Source organism: Equus quagga, chromosome 5 (genome assembly GCF_021613505.1).
Source record: "Equus quagga isolate Etosha38 chromosome 5, UCLA_HA_Equagga_1.0, whole genome shotgun sequence".
Taxonomy (NCBI): Eukaryota; Metazoa; Chordata; class Mammalia; order Perissodactyla; family Equidae; genus Equus; species Equus quagga.
Window position 1 is genome coordinate 106,105,843 of NC_060271.1, and position 24,425 is coordinate 106,130,267.

At 38.6% G+C, this 24,425-nt stretch overlaps 1 protein-coding gene across 11 annotated transcripts in view; it reads left to right on the forward strand.

The window, feature by feature from the left end:
• The window catches only part of SLC8A1 (solute carrier family 8 member A1), a 372,033-nt gene that overhangs the window by 282,800 nt on the left and 64,808 nt on the right, over positions 1–24,425 (forward strand). For 7 of the 11 annotated variants that reach the window (XM_046661705.1, XM_046661706.1, XM_046661707.1 and 4 more), the window contains exon 3: positions 24,221–24,327. The exons of the other annotated variants lie outside the window; for them this stretch is intronic. In XM_046661705.1, coding sequence (XP_046517661.1) covers positions 24,221–24,327 — 107 coding nt within the window. The remainder of the gene's footprint in view (positions 1–24,220; positions 24,328–24,425) is intronic. 11 annotated transcript variants of the gene reach the window in all.

Consider the following 24,425-nt stretch of genomic DNA (forward strand, 5'->3'; position numbering starts at 1 on the left):
TGTTAGCATTCCTCATCATATTAAACATTTTAGCTTGTTTTACTAATCTTGCTCATAGTCTTTGGTTTTATCATATGTAAATATCTAAGTGGGTTGTTTTGTCCAATGTGGGACTGCAGCAGAGATAAGGCAGAGAGGAGAACTAAGCTTCCAAAATTATGGTTTACATGTGCTGAGTCCATACGGATTCGGAGCCTGGATTTGGAATTGTTATTTTCCAAATTCCAAATGTTAAATGGGAAAGATAGTTCATGTGATACTCTTAAGCAGTGGACCATAAATTAATTCAAGATCACCAGGGCCCAAGAAGGAAGGACAAAGAAAACAGACAAGGAAAGAGCTCTAGCCAATGAAATCTTTGGCCTTCTACCTACAACAAGAACAAATACATGTAATTTCCTCCAGGAATCAAAGATATCACTAGAAAAGGTATTTTATATTGCAGTGACTTGAAATATGCTACAAAGAGATCTGGAGATGTAGGCTGTGAGCCAGCTAGTGAGTGCCCTCAGAAAATCTTAACTCCTCCTGTAGTTTGTGCTTGGCAAGTCCTCTGGAAAGATCGAGCTCACCCTCTCCATGACAGTATACAGAGGAACATTAGTGTGATCTGTTTAAGAGTGATGTAAGCTGACTTTGTTATGAAAACAATGTAATTTTAACATTGGAATGACATCTGGTCTGTGTCACAGCTCTATCAGGATGAATGATAATAATGGAGGAGAGAGACCTGGCTTTGCCAAATACGGCCACTGATGAGTAATGCTTTATTCCTCTCCTGGTTCCCCTGTTAAGACTGAAACTAAGAACAAGCGGCTAATGTAAGTCCTGTCAATTTCCAAATGATCGATTACCATGTAGAATCAGCAACCTGTGTCAAAATGCACAAACTATGGGGCCGAATTTTTATAGTTGTGTTTTTCTAAATGAGAAGACTTTTGAGGACATAGTTTCCTGGCAAATAGTATAGGAGAATTTGCTCTGCTTGCCTCCAGAATCCTAGTTCATATAGTCCAGAAAATACAAAGAATAATGCATAATCATTAAAACCTTCTTTTGCTGTTTAATCACGATTCTTTAGTAGTATTTATCCCTTAAAAAATACATCCTATTGGCTGCCAGCATCTTGATCGCCTGTGATATAGTACAGACAGACTATCCTTATGATCTTTATGGAGGTCTGTTCTCTGTAGTGTGACCATGATGGGTTAAGAGTATCACGTGTTGGTCAAAGTGCTGCTTCAGGAGAACGGTCAGCCCCTGCACCCCCAGCTCCATCCTAAGCAAACAAGTGATCCAACGTTAATGCAGTTGGGGTTCCCAAAATGAGTAGTTTACATTTCCCCACTGCAGTAGAGCTGTATAACGCAAATTATGTTGCAGTCATTCATCACTTAATGACGGGGATGCTTTCTGAGAAATATGTCGTTAGGCAATTTCATCATTGGGCAAACATCGTAGAGTGTACTTACACAAACCTGGATGCTACAGCCTTCTGCGCACCCAGGATATAGGGTATAGCCTATTGCTCCTAATACAGCATGTTACTGTACTGAATACTGTAGGCAGTTGTAACACAGTGGTGAGTATTTGTGTATCTAAACATTTCTAAACATAGAAGAGGTACAGTAAAAAATATTTTCTTTCTTTAATCCTTATTCTAAAAGCTTTTCTTCTACTTTTGCTTTAAATTTTTTTTTTTTTTACTTTTTACACTTTTTTGCTAAAAACAAAGACACAAATATACACATTAGCCTAGTCCTACACAGGGTCAGGATCATCAATATCACTGTCTTCCACCCTGTCCCATTGGGAAGTCTTTGGGGCAATAACACACATGGAGCTGTCGTCTCCTATGATAACAATGCCCTCTTCTGGGATACCTCCTAAAAGACCTGCCTGAGGCTCTTCTTGAGGAAGTGTCACCCTTTTCCGAAGTACGTCCATGGTGGTTTGCTTGGTTTGTTTCCCTTTTTTCATCATAGATTTTCTCCTAAGCAGATAATGCACCATGAACATTTCTCTCTTCTAATGAAAACCTGTGACATTAGAATGGCTACAACATCACTGGGTGATAGGAATGTTTTGGCTCCATTATAATCTTATGGGAACACCATCCTATATGTGGTCCATCATTGACAGAAATATTATGCAGCACATGACTGTGTTTAATTCCTCTGTTTTCCAGGATTCTGAGTAGGTCCCATCAAATACCCTAAATCAGATGACTAAAAATATGGAAATGTTTTAGTCCCCAGTTTGAAATGAGATCATGTTAATTTTTAGAGTCTCAAAATTGAACAATTTTCCATTATATTAGCAGCCAATTTCTGTATTTATTAAGTGCATTACAAAAGAATTTTAAAATAGAATTCCTTCCATCAAGAAACTTATAATAGAGAATCACGTTATGGGCTCTATGACAGAGCCCAGTTCAACTCCTCTGATTTTATTTTCCTTCAACTGACTTTTCATAAAGCTGTGTAATCCCTCTGGAAACTCAGAGCATCGAGCACAGAGAAGTCCCTTCAAGCTCATATCCGTAGCAAAAAAGATGGACACTTGAGTTGATGTGGATTTTTGTCACAGTAGTGAGGACCTGGGAACAATTATAGAGTCACTCTTCACGGTAGTTAGTGCCTTGAAGAGGAAGCCTCCCCAGTCTCATGCCAGAGTTCTCATTAACATGTTTCCAAATATGCTTTCCATTTAGCAGGAGAGTAGATCAAATACCAAGGTCTCGACTTTGGGTTTTATTCTCCTTATTTTCCATATTACTATGCAATTTGTTTTTCACCGTGGGTTGCATTCTGTATTTACACTCTGGGTTGGTTTTATTAAACTCATCTTTTTTTTGGTGAGGAAAATTGGATCTGAGCTAACATCTGTCGCTAATCTTGTTCTTTTTGCTTGAGAAAGATGGTTCCTGAGCTAACATCCATGCCAGTCTTCCTCTACTTTGTTTATAGGATGCCACCACAGCATGGCTTGATGAGTGGTGTGTAGGTCCACATCCAGGATCTGAACCTGCAAACCCCAGGCCGCCGAAGCAGAATGAACGAACTTGACCACTACGCCACCAGGCTGGCCCCTACATTCACTCTTTTTTAAAAAATCAGTAAATAATTTTCTCATACCAAAGGAAATTAACAACATTTGAAATATTTTATAGAAATTATGTGAGTTAAATATGTCACCAGGCGTTTTGGGCATCTCTGAGATCATACAATATAATATATAATGTTGATATTTACGTATCATTTTCTAGTCTAGTAAAATGTAAGTAGACCTCTGGTTAGTAGCGTTCCCTGAAAGAATGTCCAGTCAATTAAGCTGGCGTGCCTGTGACTACTGCTCCATTTCAAACACAGGTGTTTCCCAAGTGAGGCAGTATTTTGCTACCATTATCATACCTACCACCAATGCCTCTACTTCTAATTTCTACATTTTACCCATGCTTACATGGTTCCATTGTATCCATATCTTTCATTTAAACTACCACAAATTCATTTTGGTAAGAATTTGAGAAGTTAGTGTATACACAATGACTTTTTCAATTATTTAAGGAAGAAATAATTTTAGTTATATAATTTCATCATTTCAGAAGTTTGGAGCTGACCTAACTCTGGTGGTCCTCTGCTGCTCCCCAACTGGCCGCTTCTGACGGGCACTCACGGGGGGTCCTTCTGAACTATGTTCAGTTTGGCACCCTAGGCAGCTGCGAGAACTGAAGATGCAGGCAAGAGGCACTGCTTCCTCTCCAAAGAAAACGGCATCCCAAGGAGCATTCTGGGCAGTCGTTCTCTCCTGGAACTTTGGCAATAGATCCAATCTTGAACCTCAGAGATAACACCACTCTCTTGGTTCCAAAAGATGTAGCAAGACAAGAAAATTTCCAACAGGAAAGAGTTCAGTTTCACTCTGAATACTCAGTTCTCTCCCATTCTAAGAACACTCAATATTTGTTGACAGTCCTTGTTTATGAAAGAGTTTGGGAAATGGAAGTGAAACCAAGAACATACTCACCAGAGAGTGAAGGCACAAGGCAGAGGAGTGTATGAAAGAGAGGTCTCTTGCTAAAGGGAAAAGCACCTCATTTTATCGTAACTGCTTAATTAAATGCATTTCCTGGGCTGTTTTATTCATAAAAGTCAGTGTGCAGGTTAGAGGATAATTGATTGCTCTGAAACTGGCAAGTACTTCCTAGGAAACATTTTTCTTTATGATGTCATTGGCATTTGTGGTTTACTAGTTCCATTTCCAGCCTTAGACACTGCACTATAAAATTATAGCTCCATCCCAAGGTGCCAGCTGTCACTTCTGTCAATAATTTCTGGGCCCAGAGAAAATAGCACAGCTACCTGTGTGCATGGAAAGTGGATCCCTCAGTAAATGCTAAATTAGTCAGGTAGGATATCACTATTGCAATGCACTGAAAATGATTTCCTCTGGCCCCCAAATGGGAACTGGGGGCGAGTGACTTTGCATGGAGTAGCTCCAGATAAACCTGGTCCAATCCCACGGCAATAAATGCCAGACTGCATTTGACTTGCAGCCACTGATGTATGTGATATGTACAGTAGCATTTCCATGAGATCTTCTAATGGACAGTTATACAGGCTGCAGAACAAATCTATCTACCATAAAGAATATCCCCTTTACAGAATGCTTTACAGACTTAGTAATTCTATGAGATAATAAATGGATTTTTACCACTAATCAATGTACTGAGTATAAACTTGATGGAACATTTACCTATTACATTACAGTGGGCAGAATCCACAAAGGCCATAAAGAACCACCTTTTTCTTTTACCCTGAACAGTAGGCGATATGATACCTGGTCAATATAAGGAAGAGTTATGGAAAAGAATAAATTTTGTGAGCTGTTTAAATGTGGGAAGTGAGAGAGATATGAAAGATGGCTCCTCTCTTAATGATAGTTGTTGTTGAGCCTCTTGACCTGGGGATATGAGCAGGTCTAGTAAAATATTTTCCTAATAGTAATTGATGGATCATTGCCTTGGAATTATTAGGGAAGCTTTTTAATGCTATAGATTCCCCCTGCTCACCCTTCACCTACACATCCAGAGGTTCTGATTCTATGGTAAGGACAAGGAATGGATATGTTTGTTTTTAAAGCTTTGCAGGAAATTCTGGCAGTCAGCTGGATCTGAGGACCCACTGGTCTAATATTGTGTTCCTTCCATAAACCAGGACCTCAGAAGTTCAGAATCTGATTTCTCAAGATGTCATGAGTCTGGTTTTCACTAGGAATCCATTTCTAAAGTTTTAATCCATGCTTAAATTTTCTCCAGACACTTCCTGTGGAAAGTCACCCTTCACCATAACTGCCTCTACAATATGCCATCTCATTCAATTCCTCTTTTGTGTTAAAACTCTTTGAGTGCACCACCACCAACATTACTATCTCAAAATCTGTCCTTATCCCTCTTAGAAATCACTAAATAAATCAGCTCTTTGGCTTTATTTCCAATAGTCTCCTCTTGGCCCAAACTATGACCCTGCAGCCTTCCCATAACTACTGCCTTGGTGTGTGTATGTCTCTCTCAATGTCTTTCTGTCTCTCTGTCTCTCTCTTTCCCCCTCTCTCCCCTACATTCCCTTCCTCCCTTCCTCCTCCTCCTCCTCTTCCTCCCTCTTTTTTCTCCTTCTCTTTCTTCTCTCTCTCTCCCTGCTTTTTTGTACTGTTACCGGAGATATTGCAGTATTGCGTTCCACATTCCTTGGCTTTTTCTTCTAAGGTCACTCCTTTGGAGGACAGTCTGTCAGCTCACATGAATGGCTCCAATTTCCATCTCAATATGCATGACAAATATACAAAGACCTCTCATCTAGACATGTCATCTTCACTGTAGACCCATATTCTCTACATTCTATAAGCCATTTCCCATCGTGGCTTGGATTAAATATATCTACACCAGAGTTTATCTTCTCCCTACAAAATTCCTTAACCTCCCATATTATTATGTTAACTGTCTCCCATACTTAGACCGTTGGAAACACCATTCACTCAAATATCTAATGGTTATAGATAATCATAAAGAAAGATATAACCATACAGAAGAGATTTGGGAGGAAGCAGGTTGTAAGAGTGCAAGGAAAAAGCATTGTGGTGGCTGCAATTTTTTCTCCAAATTCTTTCTCAGCTTTATCTCTTTCTTCTGGTTCTCCACAACCCCAGACAGCTTTTGCAGCCCCATCCGACCCTGACCTTAAGTAGGAGGGATTTCAGAAGCAGTGGCCAGGCCCTCTGGGCCTTAGTATCACAATAAGCTTGTTAATCATCAGATTCTGACCTGTTCTCCAGTTCTAATAGTCTGGTCTGTCATTTACGAAACACTGTGGAATTGCTGTGCATCCTAGATATTCTTCCAGGCACTCAGGAAAAAAGCCATAAACTGCTAGATTTCTGAAATCTATCTGAAAATCAGGTTAGGTTTCCTATCCGGGTTCTGCTTTCCTGTCTTGATTTCAGGACATCAGTGCATCCTAAATGAAGGCATGTGCTTCCTGTGATCAGTTTCCCTGGAGAATTGGTCCCTCTCCCAGGTGAAGACAGTGTTCTGCTGCCTGATACTGTATGCAGCCCTTTATGCTCTTGGCATGCTTTATCCTCAATTCCACGTCGCTCAGCTCCCTGCTTTCTTGTCCATCCCACCCAGTGGTTTACTGTGGCTTCTATCTACTGTATATTTCCTTACTTTCTGGGTGTTGTGTTTCACTTCTTTGGAATGGACCTCCTCCTCTCCACCTTTGGTGACTTTGTACAGCCTCTCTGATATCCAGTCCCCAACTCTAGTACAGCGAGCAGGTCGAGCTCCAGTCTCATCTTCTAGTCTGTTTCATCCCACTGTGATGAATCAGGCCTGGCCCTCGGACATAACACCAACTGCTGAACCCTTGTCATCTCTTTTCCTTCAACTTCTCACTGCTCCCATCTGCCTAACACAAAGAAGAACAAAGGAGCTGGCGTCATTTTATTTATGGCTTCAATCTGTTTAGATCTCAGCTGCCTCCCATAGTAAATTACTATTTCTTGTCATAGACCTCAAGACACTTTATTCTTTCTATGCGCTCTCTCTCACTCTCTATTTTTCTCCATCTCTCTCTCTGAGCATGTGGGCATGTGCGCGCACACACACTCCCACAAACCCACACACACATTGCCTGCTGAGTAACCTAACGATCACTTTTCTTAGTGACTGCTCACTGTATCAGGAATGATATCCTTTTTACCCTTTCCCACATCCCAACCTGTAAATTACCATTTCATTACATCATTCTCTCGCCAACCCTGCCAATACTGTATAAGATAATGTAATGTGATAGCAACTTTCCTTATAATTCATTAACCTGAGACTTCAGTTTTTGATATTTTCATTTAAAAACTTAATGTAAATATCTAGATATCATTTTCTCATAAAGCTTGCCGAAACCACTCACAGGTGATAAAAATAAAATGAAATAATGTGCTCAGATCTGAATTGATGGTAGATAATTAGATGTTCTGTTCATGAAAATCAGGTCAGTTTTACAATCTGATGATGTTTTCTCCAGCAGAATTTGTATTTTACTACCTCCATCTTGCTACAAAAAGTTAATCGTTGCAGACAAAAGGAGGAGCTCCGAGAGAGTGTTTCATGGAATTTCGATTTGTTTTCTCTAACCCACAGATATGTTTACACGAAGGAAAAGTTGCAGAAAAGAAATTAAGGCAATAAAGCAATTTCTCTCTATTTCTTCAGCTTTGGTAGTTCTAGACTGGAGGCTGGGGGCCAAATGCTTTCTCAAAATATGCTGCGGGAGGGGAACCTGGCTGAATATTCTGGCAGGGACTTCGGCTCTGCCAGTCCAGGAGACAGCATTTTCTCCATGGCTGCTTCCCTGGTCCTCTCCTTCACTTTGTTTCTATTCTTCTACAAACAAGCTTTATCCCAGAGTTGTATTGATTGTCCTGAAGGTCAAAATCGATCATGGCCATCCATAATCAAAAAGGCCCACTGGCTTTTGATTACAAAATTGTGCCCACATGACTTAGCATTTCCCTTGATCCCAAGCTCCTCTCCTTGACTCATCTCTCCTTAACCCTCTACCACATACATTCACACCATAAACACAACCGAGACAGAACTTGACACTTTTTCACGTCATGCCATTTCTTTTCTCCGATATTTGCACCAAGTATTTTTTCCTTTTTTGTCTTTGAGCCTTAAATACATTTCTGCCTGGCAAAATTTTACTTTTTCTTCAAGACCGTGCCCAATTATTCCTGCCATTTGTGAACTTCCCCACTCTCTGAGCCCACAGCACAGAGCCCATACTTATAGTCAGCACACATGGAGGTATGTAATCTCTGGTTTACATGAGGTGTGTGATCTTTGGTTTACATGCATGTCACACCTCTAAGCTGTGAATTCATATTCCTCTTTTTATCCCTGACACCTAACATGGTCCTGACACATAGTTGGATACTCAGTAAAGGTTTGTGGAAAGTCTGGACAAAATATCATGCTGTAGGAATCTGAAGTGTGCCTGATAAGTTCATTTGGCCTTTCCTGATGAGGTCCAAGTCATGAGCTTGGATCACTACACATTGCTCCTTTTTCTCACTTTCATCGCCAAATCTACACTAAGAAGCCTATCTTTTCATCTAAAAAATATATGAGCTGCTTTTTACTGAGAAATCTAAGAGATCTTGATGGATCAACACAAACTCAAGTACAAATTTGTGACAGTGAGAATAGCCGTGTCAATCACAAATGTCGATTAAGCAAATACCGTGTGTCGGCACTGTGCTCATTGTCATGGGGAATGCACACAAAATACCTAGTGGTGTCCTGGTCCTTGGTGACATGGGTACTGTTGGGTACAGATGGCTTTGCCAAAAGACTTTCTAGGCTCTGCAGACCTAGAACTGTGTTTTTGTGGATTCTCTTCAATTCTACCACCAGTCTCACTAATCTTTGAATGTCTATAACCGGAAGCCTGAATTCCTGAAAGAAATTTAGTTAAAACTATAAAGAGGATTTTAATTATTCTAGAAATACAAAGATAACTCAGTAGAAAAGGTATTCAGGACCTATGTATGTTACACCAAGACAGCAAGTTCATATAGAGGGGGAAATCCGTAGATAACCTTGTAAGAGTTTTCTGGTCTGAATACCACAAAGAACTGAAAAATTCTTATTTCTACTGAATTAGTAGGATTTATTCAGGATACTTAGATCTGTCCTTGAGGTTCATTCTTATTTTTCCCTTGTTTCTCCATTTTATTAAATGGACCATGTATTGGAATCAATATAATTAAATCTGATTCTACATGATCAAAGTTAATAGAAGTGTTAAAATCCAATAGGACAGTATCTTAATAAATGTTTAATAAAATATTAGTTCATGTTCTAGCAGTCAGTTGTATCTGCCACTGTAATTTCTAAATTTTAGTTATGTAAACATAAAATATAACTCTGAAAGGAGATGGTGGATAGCTGTCAGATGTTCTTGCCTTTCTGTTCACAGAGTAAACTCTTATTTTCAAAAATGAATATTGGAATATTAAGATTAATACACTATACATATTTTAGAGTGGAGGTGAGAAAATTTTATTGGAAAGATTCTTGGAATCAAGAGATGTAAGTTTGCTCAGTTGCAAAATGAGAAGATTAAGTTAGATAATAATAATAAAAGGACCTTACATTGGAAAATGCTTAAAGGTCTTTCATATGCATAATTTCATTTGTTTTTCATGTCAACCCTGTGGAGTTCTCATTTTACCTTTGATAGAATTGAAATTTGGAGAGAGAAAGTGACTTGTCCAAGGTCATGCTGAAAGCTATCATATTTATATAAATATACTTACATATTTATGCATATTTATAACTCTATTTACAGCTAACAGCCATAAATCTGTATTGCAAATGCAAATCTAGATTTCATATGGCCCCTCTACCTACATGATTTTCTGAACAAAAGTGCAGACGTCTAGAGAATTTGTAAAATAGCACAAATCCTAAAAACAATAACCTTTCCCCGTAAGAAGATTACATCTGGGTCAAAAGCTGAAGTAATGGTGAGGATTTGCTTTTTGAGCACTAACTGTGAACCACATATGATCCATACCAAATTAAAAAATAAAAAAAAAAAATTTTGTAAGCCTACTTACAGATTATCCCCTACAATCAATGTGCACTTTAAATGCAGCTCATCAGAAGCCCTGTAATTAATCCAAGAATTGCTCACCAAGTACTTTCTCACTGTGTTTGGTCTAGTGGTTCAATTTTGTTAAACAATGTCATTACTTGCATTCTATAAACCTGCTCTGGTTCTATAAAGTCTGACTGGGGAAAACTTCCATTACAAACAAGAAACATAAAAGAGAAAAAAAGCAAAACATTTTCAATTCAAATCCAATAAACTCCATTCTGGTTTTGGTTCATTTTGATTTTAGCTTTAAATTGCTGGTATCAATAAGAAGCTAAATTGCCTTCTTGCTAATTTTCTCTTGTGATGATTACCTATAGAGTGCCTTAGGTGCCCTCCGTTAAGAATATGACCTCCAAAATGATGACTGTTTGCTGCAGTTTTAAACCAAGTGGAATCCCTGGAAAAGATGTAAACATACATCTAAGCGCGGCACTGGAAAGTCCAGGGAGAGTCCACAGTCAGCGATCATTGTGTTTTGCAGAGAGTGGAAAGCAGCAGCAGAAAGGGGGCATATTGAGCCCCTTGATATTTTGCTGATAAGAATTTTTGATTCATAATTTATATCAGTTTTATCTGTTTGTGATTAGACCCTCAGGAAATGTTTTTATCATATATAGGCACACTACCGAGAGCGCTTACAGGCTTGCCACGTTGCTGCAAAGCCAATTCTTTCCCTAATTACTCCCTTTGAATTGAGAAAATGGAATCTCTTTAAAATTGGAAGCATATTTTCTAAGTGGAAAAAATTACACACAATTATTGACCATTCCCACCTCAGTGCAGACAGATCATCAGGTTCTTCATCTAGCGGTTGAGAGGGGTGCACCAGGACTCTAGTCAAAGAAGGAAAGAAGAAGAGAAAAATGCAAAGACAGACAACTGCTAAATGTGATGTCCAGAAGACATGGGGATACTAATAAGACTATGGTTTTGTTTTTATTTATTCTTCATTCAGTGTTTCTGTAGAGGTCATAGATTCTTTCCAGGTCAGAGACTCACCAGGTCATGATTCTATACAGCCATCCTTACCAAAGGAAGTCCATGTTTCCATTGTATGGTCCACTTAATTTGTAAAGCATCCATCAGCATGATGGACAATGATGAAAAAGCAATGAGTTACCAAAGAAAATCATTCATTTCCTTCTGTTATTAGCATCAGTCTTTACTTAATTAAAAAGAGAGGGGGAAAGGAAAGGTTTTCTTTGAAGAGTGGTGAGTTGGATTTCAACAGCACCAGAGAAGAAAAACACTAGGAAAATGGCAGCGTAAACAAATACCAAATGTGGATTTACAGTTTGGAGATGAGTTTTAATCCTGATTCTGGCATCCACTGTCTTTGAGGATGTGGCTAATTTCGGTGAATCTCAGTTTGCTCATCTGTATAATGAGAGGTGAACAGGGAAATTTCTATGACGGAGGGTTGAGAGACTGTGCTTCTAGACTGGAGAGTGGAGTGTTTGGGAAGGCAAGGGCTGGATTTGAATGGAAAATGACTAATGCTATCTTGATGACAAACATGGGAATGAGTGATTAGTAAGCAGCAGGGCACTAATCATTGGTATTTTCGAGTGATTTAGCATGAGGAATTATTTGTTGCAGAATCAAGAGAAGCTTAGCGAGGTAGCCAGAATGGCCTTCTAGGGAAACAACATTGGCAGATGATTCCTGAAAAATTTTCCAGCAAAACTAGCCAAAGGTTAGTAATGACCAAGGAGAGAATTTCTTCTTTGAAGAATCGACATATAAATTTTCCATTGGGCAGAATTCAGACAAGAACTTCGATAAACACCAATCGAAGAAGGAGAAGAGGAAGGCTACCACCGAAATTAGGAGTCTGGGGTGGGGCCCAAGCATGCGAAGAGTTTCGTAGAGAAAATAAACATTCACCTCTAAGAACTCAGATCCCAAGTAGCTCATCTATAGAAAAACACCAGAAGTTCATAATATTTTGTTTCATTTATCTCCCCACATAAGTTACAGATCAGTCTATTTAGATAGGGACAGTAGAGAGAAAAAAAATGGCCCACAATCCATCCATAAAGATATAGTTAATTATATTATCATAAAGACATTTCATGGAACATCTTCTGCCATTTTAAAGGAGAGTTTTTAAAAAATTTTCTTACATCATGGGGAATGTTTAAAATATAATGTTAAGTGAAAAATCACACCACCAAATTTTATTTATACACACACACACATGCACACATACATACACGTATAATATGGTCCAAATGATGCAATCGTATGTTCTAAAAGGTAAAAGCAAACATTTAAAAATGTTGAATGGTGATCTCTAGTGGCAGGCTTATGGGTAATTTTTCTTTCTTTTTCTTCATTTCTGCGTGTGTCAAATTGTCAACAATGAACAAGTATTACTTTAATAAAGCAAGAAAAACACTTTAAGAAAAAGAACACAAGTTATCTGAAAGCAATTCATATTATTTTAGTTGTATTTCATGAAAAAGAACCCATGAAATACAAAGTTGCTAATACAAACGAGTGTCCACCCTCCCACCTTATGATGCTTCACATACACCGGGACAGAGTGTGTTCAGAATCCAGTCTAGCTTTGTCTAGGTTATCAGGGGAGGCAAAAGCCAGAGATCGACACTGAAAATCTGATTTTCAAAAACACCTGTATTATCCATTTCTGTTAACCTACCCCTTGATCTCAGTAAATGAGCCTTACTGACATACTTTACCTCAGAGTCACTCTGCAATAATAATCATCATCATAACCATCGCTTATCAAGAACTTACTGTGTGCCAGGTCCTGTTCTGTTTTCCCATGTAATCCCCTCAACAACCTCATGATGCAGATATAAAATTATTCCCTTTTTACAGATGAGGAAACTAAGGCTTAGATTCATTCATTTGCATGAGTTACAGGCAGTTCACTCCCAAGAGTCCCAGTTCTTACAGGACACAATATTGCTCGTGGTCATAATAGAAATAGCTAATATTTATTTAGTACTTAATATGAGCCAGACTCTGTGTTGAGCATTTTATCTGTATTATCACGATTACTGCTCACAGCAATCCGATGAGATAAATAGCATTATTATAAGGAATTCACAGAGCAGGAGCCCCAGCCTTAGAAAGAGCAAGTAATTCACACAGGTGCAGGTAGTAAATGGTAGAGCGAGAATTCTGCAACCTGAGTCCCCTTCCTAAGAAAACATTTTAGTGGGTCACTTTATGCCACCAGTGGTTTCTGTGGAAGCACTTAGAGCCATGGGCACGGAGATCTGATTAGCCTTAATAATTATGTTGTTTATGGAAATAAATTGTCAGGTAGCTTAATTGACTTCCCCGAGAGCTTTTCACATGACACCTTTAAGATAAACCTGAGCCCAACCTGCCTTTCCAACCTTAAACCCCCTGCCTGCGGAAGTAGTCAATAGATATGATTACTTATTTATTTATTCTTGTAAACCATAGGCCTCCATTGTGAAATGCAAATCTAAAATCCAAACATATTTATAGAATATATATATGAAGACATAAGGATTGATTGCTTAATCTAATGTAAAATAACAATAAAGTATTAGACATGGAACAGAAGGGTGAAATTTAAAAATCAGCATCCATTCACTAATTATTAATCTATTTTAGCTATGCTCAAGAAAATATCTGGTATCGTGACTTTTTGAGTGTTTTGTATGAATGCCTACAGAGAAGGATTGATTTGCCATTGTATATTTTGTGGCTCTGGAGAAAGGGAGGGAAGAAAGGAAAGAAAAGTGAAAGAGAATAAGAATAGAAAAACTTAAGAAAGCCTGGCTTTACTTCCTGATGTTCTGTTTTTAAAGCTGGCCTCCTTCTGACAGAGCTGCTTTCAGCATATTCTAGCTGCTGTCCTGTAACATTCTAGGAGTGAAATCTTTCCATTGTTTTCCGGGGAAACTCTACTTTGAAGAAAGAATCTTGACAAAGGAGGAAGGACCAAAGGTAGAAATAATCGCTGGAAAGAGTCTAATGACACCCCAGGAATGTTTAAAGTTTTCAAGATGAAGACAGCTTTTGAGAAGGGTGGGAAACCAACAGTTTCTTTGAAATTCAGTAGCATCAATTTCAGTTAATTCCAAATTCTTATAAAGAGCAGGGGCAAATAGAGAACTGATAAATGTTTCTAAAACTAAACCAAAGATGTTTATGTGTTCAGTTTGTAGAAAAGATTCTCAATGCCACAAAGTACTTAGCATTATCCTCAACTTTGGAGCATTTGTTAAAACAACTTTTACTAGAGAATCTGGACCTTTCCCACTCCCCTCCAGAAGTACAGTGAAGATCTCAGATCATAGATAAATATGTAGTCTAACAGGTTAAGGAATCAGTTTTAAGATGAGAATCCTCTATCATTTTGTTAAAAGTGCGTCTCAGGGAATTTGCACAAAGCCAGTATTATGAAACAATGAAAAACCTCTAGACCAAGATCTATTTTGATGTCTTTCAGCAAATCTTTCTGATTGTTGATTGAATCTTTGAAAGACAATCTTTGATGTCTTTCAATCAATGCTTGATCCACTTTATTTTACACTGAACTGACAAATTGTCTCAGCATGCACATTTAGGTAACAAACCCAAGATTCTAATTACTTTACCCTCCCGAAGACTGAAGTTTATTGACTGCAGAGGAGGGAGGCAGGGGTAAGGTATACATTTTATATATCACAAAATTATGGTCACTTTTTAATACATCCATATCATTTTCTCTTAGTAAACTTTACTCATGAGGTTTTTGCATAGCCTGCGAGAATAGCACAGAACCTGGGGGATACTAGAATTCCCAGCATATTATTTATGGGAACAATAACTCTAGGATCCCTGCAGTATCTCTTTTAAGTGGTCAACCAGCATTTCTTCTATGGACAGGAAGAGAGCTCATTGGTTTTTTTTTTTTTTTGAGACTAAGGCTAACAATTTGATTGCTGGAAGGAGAGAGACCAAAAAAGAATTACATTTGTTCCTATTTTGCGTTTGAAAAAAAATGAATTGATTGCCATTCAGTTTCAAAAGTAAGCAGAGAAAAATAAGATAGGGCAAGGTTGTGTTGGAAAACCCTCACTTGCTCTGTGAAACTCCCCTGGTTCCCCCGAGATTTCAGCTGTCCCTGCCCCTTGCCCTGTTTGAAGCAGTGATTTCAGTTACCACTTGATAATGCAGAGAAAGCACTGTGTGGATGACAAGGGCTCCTAGAGAATTACTTTGTTTAGCTGCTTTAGCAACTCTCATCTTTGGAGTCTATTTAAATTACAAAATAGCACCATCCCTGTTTGTCAGGCTCTGCTTCACAGCAGTAGCTCCAGGAAAAGTCTCACTTCAGTCCCCTCTTGTGTATCCAGCTAATGTGGTGAGGGGGGACCTGGCAGAACCAGGCTGGGAAGCTAAACAGTAGCTCTTGTGCCCTTGGCTTCTTTGAGTTTAGGATTCTGACTTGGATACCCCATTATATGGGATGTGATCCCAAGCTACATATGGGAGTGAATTTGAGGATACTGCCCATTACTTCATCCGGTATTTTGTGACCTGACCCCCCTCCCGTCCCCCCACCACCACTATCTGCCAACTGCCAATTTTGGCCACTGGGTAAAAGGGCAATTAAGAACCACAAAGTAAACCACTGCTTTTCTACTAATAATAACAACTGTTCCTGACATTTTATAGTCCTTTGCAAAATGATTTCGCATGCATTATGTTATTTGATTTTTGCAACAACCTCTTCAGTTTTATTAATCCACAGTTGATGAATGATGTCACCCATCATTTGACCATCACAACACTGTGAACATCACAATTGCTGTGAAGTGAGTTTTATCATCCCCATTTGATAGATGATAACATTGATGTTTCTAAAGATGCCAGAATTGGCCCAAATACCTCACCGAGAAAGTGCTGAGTCACGATATGAACCCGGATATTTGAGTCCCAGTTTGGAGCTCTTGACATTTCAACAAAGGAAATGATACATTTAAGGCATGATCTAGTCTCTGTTCCGTGACCACCTTAGCATGGGACTTTGAGCAAATATTTTTACCAATAATCTAAAAACGTAAAAATATTATTAGAAATCATATGAATAGCAATCCGTTCTTATTCTATTTGGAATGTTAATTAGATGGGGGAGTTGATTTGGGTCACTTATGGAAAATGAGGAGAATATATGCCTGGGTCTTCTCTGACTGCCCCTTTGTTTCCCTAACTCCAAATCTCCAAGGGACCCAAATCGAAGGAAAAAAACTTAAAATGGGCCAGGAATTTAAACCAAGTGATACGAAGGCAACCCATAGCAAGCATATCTTTCCTTGTAGGTAGAGAAATCAATGCCAACAAGGGCACTGAATAATGCCCGAGGTGATGTGAAGAGAGCTGTTGACTTTGCAAGGGCAGCAGGCATAACCTAAGATTATACTTTCCTTTTAAAATAAATGCCACGAAGGAAATGCTGCTTCTGACATTTTCATACTTTATGCTTTGGGGAAAAGAAACCAGCCAAGGAAGCTGGCCTGAGGTAACAGCCACCAGAAATGCTTAGCATGTCAAAGCACAACATCAATAGCCCTTGATCCTGGAGGAGGCAGGTAGCATTCTGTGGGAAGCCTGTGGAAAGGGATGGATGGAGAGTAGTGGAGCTGATAGACACAGTGATGGCACTTAGCTTTGATGCAAATGGTTCTCATTGTCTCATGGTATGCAGCAGCCCAGTTTTCTGTTTGGCAGTACTAATAAAATTTGAAGCTCCTTACTGAAAACCCCAAAATTCTCACATTTTCTGATCCAAGAAAACAGTCTTTTCTAGACTATGATTTATCCTGAACTTTATCTTTTTAAATAACAGCTTTGTTGAGATATAATTCATATACCATAGAAATCATCCGTTTAAAATATGCAATTCAATGGGTTTTGGTATATTCCCAGAATTGTGCAACCATCGCTACAATCAATTTTAGAACATTTTCAACTCCCCAAAATGAAATCCCTTACCCATTAGCAGGCACTCCCTATTTACTCCCCAACCTCCAGCCCTAGGCAACCACTAATTTTCTGTTTCTGTGGATTTGCCTATTCTGGACTTTTCATATAAATGGAATCGTACAATATGTGGTCTTTTGTCACTGGCTTCTTTCACCTTGTTTTCAACGTTCATCCATATCGTAGTGTAGGAGAGGAAAAATAATTTTCCATCTGCCCGTCAGAGTTTGGCTGAGACCATGTAATAAAAGACAGATTAACAAGAGAAAAACAAACAGAAGTTTGTTAAAATGTTTACCTCATGTGTCCATGGGAGATATCCAGAGAAAAATGAGTCATTCTCTGAGGCAGCTTAAACGTAGGCTTAAATACCATCTTATTAGGGAAAGGGGAGGGGGGATGTAAGTCTCTTAGAGGAGAGTAAATGATTGTTAGGGAAGACGAATGGGCCCTAGGAAGAACAGATGGGAGATATGACAGATTGTGACAAAGGTTGTCTGGGTGTGGTGTGAACTTCTTGTCTCCTCTCCTGTGAGAAGAGTCAGTCTTCCTGGTTGATGAAATTCCCCAGGAGGGGATCTATGCAATTGAGATCCTTTTCAGAGATCTGTCTGTATGCAGATAGGAGGAGCTCAGAGAAAGCCTCTCCCTGCATTTGCTGTTTTGCTGTTTTTCAAATGCCTGCAGCTCAAAATAATCAGTATAACAAAATGCCATATTTTGGGGTGACATATTGTGCTACTCTTCAGTAGCATGTATCAGAGTTCCATTCCTTTTTATTGCTGAATAATATTTCATTGTATGGATATACCACATTTTGTTTATCCTCTCATCAGTTGATGGACAGTTAGGTTGTTCCCACTTTTGGCCATTCTGAGTAATGTTGCTATAAACATTCATGTACAAGTTTTTGTGTGGACATATGTTTTTAAACCTCTTGGGTATATACCTAGAAGTGGAATTACTGGGTCATATGGTAACTCTTATTTTTAAACTTTTGAGAAACTCCTAGACTTTTCCAAAGCTGCTACATCATTTTACATTCTCACCAGCAGTGTAAGAGAGCTTCAATTCTACATTCTCCACAACACTTGTTATTATCTGTCTTTTTGATTATAGCTGTCCTAGTAGATGTCAATTGATATCTCATTGTGGTTTTGATTTGCATTTCCTGATTACTGATGATCTTGAGCATCTTTCCATGTACTTATTGGCCATTTGTTTACCTTTGGATAAGCATCTATTCAGATCCTTTGCCCATTTTTAAGTTGGTTTGTCTTTTTGAGTAATAGGAGTTTGTCCTGAAGCTTTTAAGATCAGGTATACTGGGGGTTACATTTCAAAGTTGCCTTGCCTGATCACATCACTGTGGTCAGAGAAGTTGCCAAATCTTTTCGCATCATCTGTGGTCAGTCCTGGGTCACTTCTTTCTTGAGTCTGAGTGTGGTGGCTTCCACGTGCAAGGTTTCCAGTTCCAAGGACATGGCGTTTCACTGACAGGTTTCAGAAGCTCTCTCAGGGGGAACATGAGGCATTACTGTCTTCTGTGGCAATTGAAACCCTTAATTCTTCTACTCTCCAAATAGACCTTCTGTTGTGTAAAAACCTCTCACCAGAGTTCTTATCACTTTGTTAGAAGGAAATCACTCTGCCACCTGAATGCTAAGGGCCTTTCCTCACCTGTGCTATCGAGGTCAGAGACCAGCATTGCCTAATAGGAGAAAGCAACAACTTTAAGTTCTCTGTATAAACCAGAAAAGAACACCAGGGAAGGACAAGGCAAAATGTTTCTCCTGGGTTTCAACCTAGATTGCTAATTAAATCTAAAATTTGGTTTTGACTCCAACTTCCTCACAATTCTATCTATTCTCCATTTAAGATGTTCTTTTAAACATCAGGCCTTACATTCTGGCTCTCCATTAGCCAGTTCCTAGCTCCAGCTGCGTATTAGAATCACCTGAAAAACTTTTAAAAACTATTCATGCTGGTGCTGCACAACCGGAGTTTGATGTCGCTGATCTGGAGTGGGTCTCGCCCAGGCCTCTAGAGTTTTCAAAGCCCCACATGTGATTGTAATATGCAGACAGTCCCAAAACACAAACCAAACTATCATCAGCCTCTTAATTTATTATCCAACTTAATGAAAGAACCCATTGTCCTCTCTGGATGAGCGCCTCTCAAACTTTAACATGCATAGCTGTCATCTGGGTTCTTGTTAAAATGCAGACCTGATTTTGTGGGTGTGGGGTGGGCCCTGAGATTCTGCTGTTCTCCAGGCCCCCTGTGAGGTGGAGGCTGCTGACCGGGTTCCTCAAAGTCCTCAGAGTTGGGGAGCCTCTAATGTCCATGGCACTTTTCCTTTAATCCTAAGAGGACCTTTATCTCCTCAAGGATTTGACTTTTTAAGACAGCCATTATCAAATATAATATGTTCTGCGTTCCTTTTAAAAATAGAATTGAAATTCTGTCATTGTTCATATAGGCAGTCTTTGTTAATGTAAAAGATAAAACAATAAACCTCTATATTAATTTAAAATAATGATCCAGATCCTTTAAAGTGGTCATAAAAATACTGCACAGTTGAATGAATAAGAGAACTTGTGGGTCACATAATTGAATGATATTGGTCTTTAGAGCCAGTCACAGGAATCTCACTTTGTGACCTTGGAAGTTACTTAACTTCTCTGAGTCATTGTCTCCTCTGTAAATTCTGAGTAGTGGAAGTTACTTCTAGGGCTGTTGTGAAGATAAGTGAATTAAGAAATGCAAAGTGCCCATCAGTCCATTGACCTCTGAGTATGCCTAAAGAGAGGTTAAATCTTTTTAAAAAATAAAATAAATTCTAAAAGCCATTGCAGTATCTAAATATGTGAAATCCTCACTGAAATCTTTTGCACGAGGATTTAGAAAGGAAAATCTGTTCTCTTAATCCTCCAACTTGTCTATTTCTCACTTCACCCAACATCAAAGGCAGTCTTAGGGCAAAGAAACCACAGAAGGACAAACTGAGGGTGAAATTGGAAAAAGGAACTGTGTTACTACTTTGGCTTAATGATGAGAGACTGGAATATATTTTGAAGAGATTTTCTTTTTTAGCTCCCACTATTAAAGCCAGCTCTGTCTTTCCTTTTCGTTGTCTGCCTGAGTCACCACCTGATATAAGAATTCCTTGTTAGAATGCGCTTGGGTCTTTTGAGACCAGTCAGATGAGAGATACTGAGAAGTATAGATGTTGGCTTAGTATCATCAAAGGAAAGACACTGCAAAAATCAGAAGGAATGACCTATATTTTTCCACTAAATAAATTGATCTTTCTTACCCAAAGCCTTTTTTTTTTCTAGAAATTGAACCAAAATGTATTTTCATTAAAATTTTGGCCATATTGAAAAGTTACTTACTGTTATCATAAGATTTGTAACTGCTTTGCTCATTTCCAGAAAACGTAATTTTATAGTACACTGTTCAGCTTTAGAGAGATGTAAAAAAAACAAATGAGGAGTTTTCCTTACGTTCTTCATAATAATTATGGTAGTTGAAAATTGCAAGACATCAGTTGTTCTATTTGTTCCTTATCAGTGCAGTAGCAGTGCAAGAGTTGTCACTGGATGAAAGACTGTGTCTACCCCACTGTTCCAGTCTTGTTTTTGGTTAACCTGTCCATTTAAAGAAATAACAACAGCTATTTGATTGCTTCCCACCGGTAAATAGAACAAAAGAACCACTAACATGAATCTGTGTTCTCAGGGAGTGGGAGTCCTTGGGACAGAGCAAAAGCCCTGTGAATATGGGATTGGTGTGGCAATGGGGGCACACTGGAGCACCTTTAAGGTCCCTTGAGTCCTTGGGATTCTATTTCCACTGCAGAACTGCGAGGAACAGAGGTATCCTTCTGCAGATTATTAGGCTAGTGTAACTGGAGTCTTCACCAAATCAACCTCATCTCGTGTAACAGAAGAAGAAGTGGTGGAAGAAGTGGTGACAGTCCCTTTGTGCTTTAGGCTTTGCCAAGTAAGCAAAATACATCCCAAGGATATGTTCCTTTAAAAATTAGATGGGTTAATTTCACCTTCGCTACCTCTGCCAGGGGTAGAAATAGTTCTGTTCCGAAGCAAAAGGTGAATATTGCCACTGCCTTCTGATTTTTGCCTCTCTTGATTCAGACAGGCTAATTCATAAGGATTGACTTCATCCTGCCTCTTTAAATTGATTGAAATGTCTTTTAATAACCAAATTTTCTGTTAATAGCTTTGCTGGGCAAGAGGAGCAAAATCATTGTATGACTGAATAGCTCCTCCTGTCAGGGGCACTATTGATTGTATTATCAATGATTTTGAAATAATACGCCATTATGCAAATCCCATCTATTTTAGGTGTCTTTGCCAGGCACTTCCTGTTTGTTTTCTCTTCATCTTTGATTTTCCAGTGTCACAATGATCAAAGAATGAAATGTTTTCTAAGGATTATGATCCTAGTTAATAGTGATACTGTAATGATAAATTTTAAGTGCTTATTTTATTATACAAACTGTTTGTGTGGGGCCCTATACTTCTGACACTCATCAGCTGCTCCAAGTATAGAGAATAAAGCTGTTGCAGCAATAAAGGATTAAGTTCATCAAGGATAAGAAAGAAGATGTTATTTGATTGCTTCTATTTATTTGTAAATAAGTGGTCATGCTCCCCTTTGGGAATGAAACTAGTAGCCTTTCCTCAACAAACGCTCACCTTATTAGCAAGGCTACTCCGACCATCTTCACTGTGCTTTCTCTATTTCTGCAATCTAATAAAATCCTTGATGAGATGCAGGATGGGTTGGGAGTGCAAGATGGAGAAAGATAAAGTCAAATGTTTCTAAGTAACATAAGCAAGAGCATTGCAACGTAACATCCAGTTTAACGTACCTTACCATGAAGTGCCTTGATAATGCATGTTGGGTAATCAGGTCCAGAAGATGGTAGCGTGGCCCTTCTAATGCCTGTCAACACTTTCCCATACTTGGTCTTATGATGCTGAATGCTTTAGTGTAGATGTACAGCTATAGTTTATGATTACAAAGCAGTAAGATGGAAATTAATACCTCAAAGGCCGAAGTTTGATGACCAAGAGGATAGACATTTGGCAGGTTTTTGTAGAGTAAATCTAATCTCACTTATAACATCGAATTCATGCCTGAAATAAAAAGCACATGTATTATCATTTCTTACGTCTTCTTGTGCTTTCTCTAATATTTTGTGTTTTTTGGATATTAAGGGATGATCAGATATTCTGGCTTAGTCAGGGCAGGATGATTTTTTTAATATATGCTAAGTAAATAGGTGAATTCCAGAAAATAGTTCTAGAAGTTAGACAAGAACCATTCGCTGTATACATGTAGTTGAACTTTGCCACACTGTTGGTAGTTTTGTAAATATCTACTCTAGGAAAAAGACTATTGTTTTAGTCATTTACAGCTCTCATCCAGCCTCAGTATTTCAGTCTTTGAGGACAGAGCTGAGATAGAAAAGGCATTGTCAATAGCTCCAACTCCCTAGTAATGAGAAATTGGGTTGTGAGCATCATGCAAGGATGTTCTTTAGCTGAGGAGCAGAAAGTAGGTTGTGGGGCTACAAAGGACCAGAAGCCATCATCTGATCTTGCTTCTACAATGCTAACCCAAGAAAGCAAGACTAAAGCATTTAGCATTAGGGGATGGAAAATTCAGAGAATTAAAAACAACTTCTTTCTTTATTCTCCTTCAAACTATGAAATAAAACTGATGTTCTTTGGCATGCAGAGGTCTAAATGAAACTTGATGAATTCGATCAATAAGTTTTTAAAAAACAGATTATAAACTAGTTTCCTTCCAGAAGAACTAGAAAATTCCACCAAAACTAAATAAGGTCCATGACATTATAACTGTGTGTCTATATAAACTCATTGTTTCAAAAACAAGTCGGAAATGTTCTTGGCCAATGTTACTGAAAAAAAAATTTTCAAGGACAGACAAATGTTTAGGAGGCTCTAAGTTGTAATACATGAAGTGATTAAGCCCTTATTAATTAGAAGGCAACATTAGATTTATTTTCAGACTCATCAAGGCTTCTGGGAAGTTGAGATTTTCATAATATTTGCATTTGTCCTACCTGCCTGTCAGTTACTCACAACCGGAGGACCAAGGCAAGAGGTGCTAAGGATGGATTACAGGAAAAATTCTTAATAAAATGCCTTGGTGTATGAGTGGAGTTTAAAAGTAGTGTAAATGGTATATTTTGTCAAAGTTAAAACTCGGCTTTGGGAGAGATGAAAATAACTATAACATCGTGACTCTCCACTCCCCACCTTTCAAAACAGCTCTTGGGAGCTTTCAGCTTCCATCTTTAGAAAGACAAGCAAAACATGAGTGACTTCCCCTTGTGCTCTAGGTAGAAAATCTGACTAACCTGAATGAGAGTCTAATTCTAGGATATTGGTTGGGCTAAGATAAAAGACTTCTATTTTGTGATTCTCTTGCACATTTATTATTTTAGTAAAATTTTGTGATAAAAATATCATGTTTGGAAATACAATAAAGCAGAATGAAGGCCAAAAAAAATGACCCACAAACCTATTTATCGAGGTAACCTCTATTAATGTTTTGATGTCATTTTCTGATTTGTTCTAAAGGAATGAATTCCAAGGCACAGCTCAGACAATCCTACGGTTAAGGCACTTACTAAATAAATATATATTTCTGTTATTATTGTGATCTATGTTTTTCTGCTTTTCCTTCTCATCATGATGATAAACGTATTAGTACTGAGTGCTGTGTTTTGCCTAAAATAATTCTGTGGCCCTGGGAAGGGGAGTTATGCATTGGGTGACCTCTCCAATCTTTCAGACCTATCCCACACCCATTCTGGAAGAAGATGCTCATGGTACGGAAGTTTCTCAGTTGCCATTTGTCTGGAAGTACAGCTCATTAACCTTGCTTTCCTCTTCTCTATGTTCCTTCTCTTTTCTTTCCGCTTCCCCTTGTTCGTCAATTTCTATTCTTCTCTGTTTCAGCAAAACAATATCAGTCAAGGTTATTGATGATGAGGAGTATGAGAAAAACAAGACCTTCTTCCTTGAGATTGGAGAGCCCTGCCTGGTGGAGATGAGTGAGAAGAAAGGTGGGGGAGCTGCTCCAGGGCTGAGCCCAACAGCTTCTGCTGGCCTGCGCCACCCCTGGATGCCTGCACTCTTCAGAACATGACTTACAGCACACACA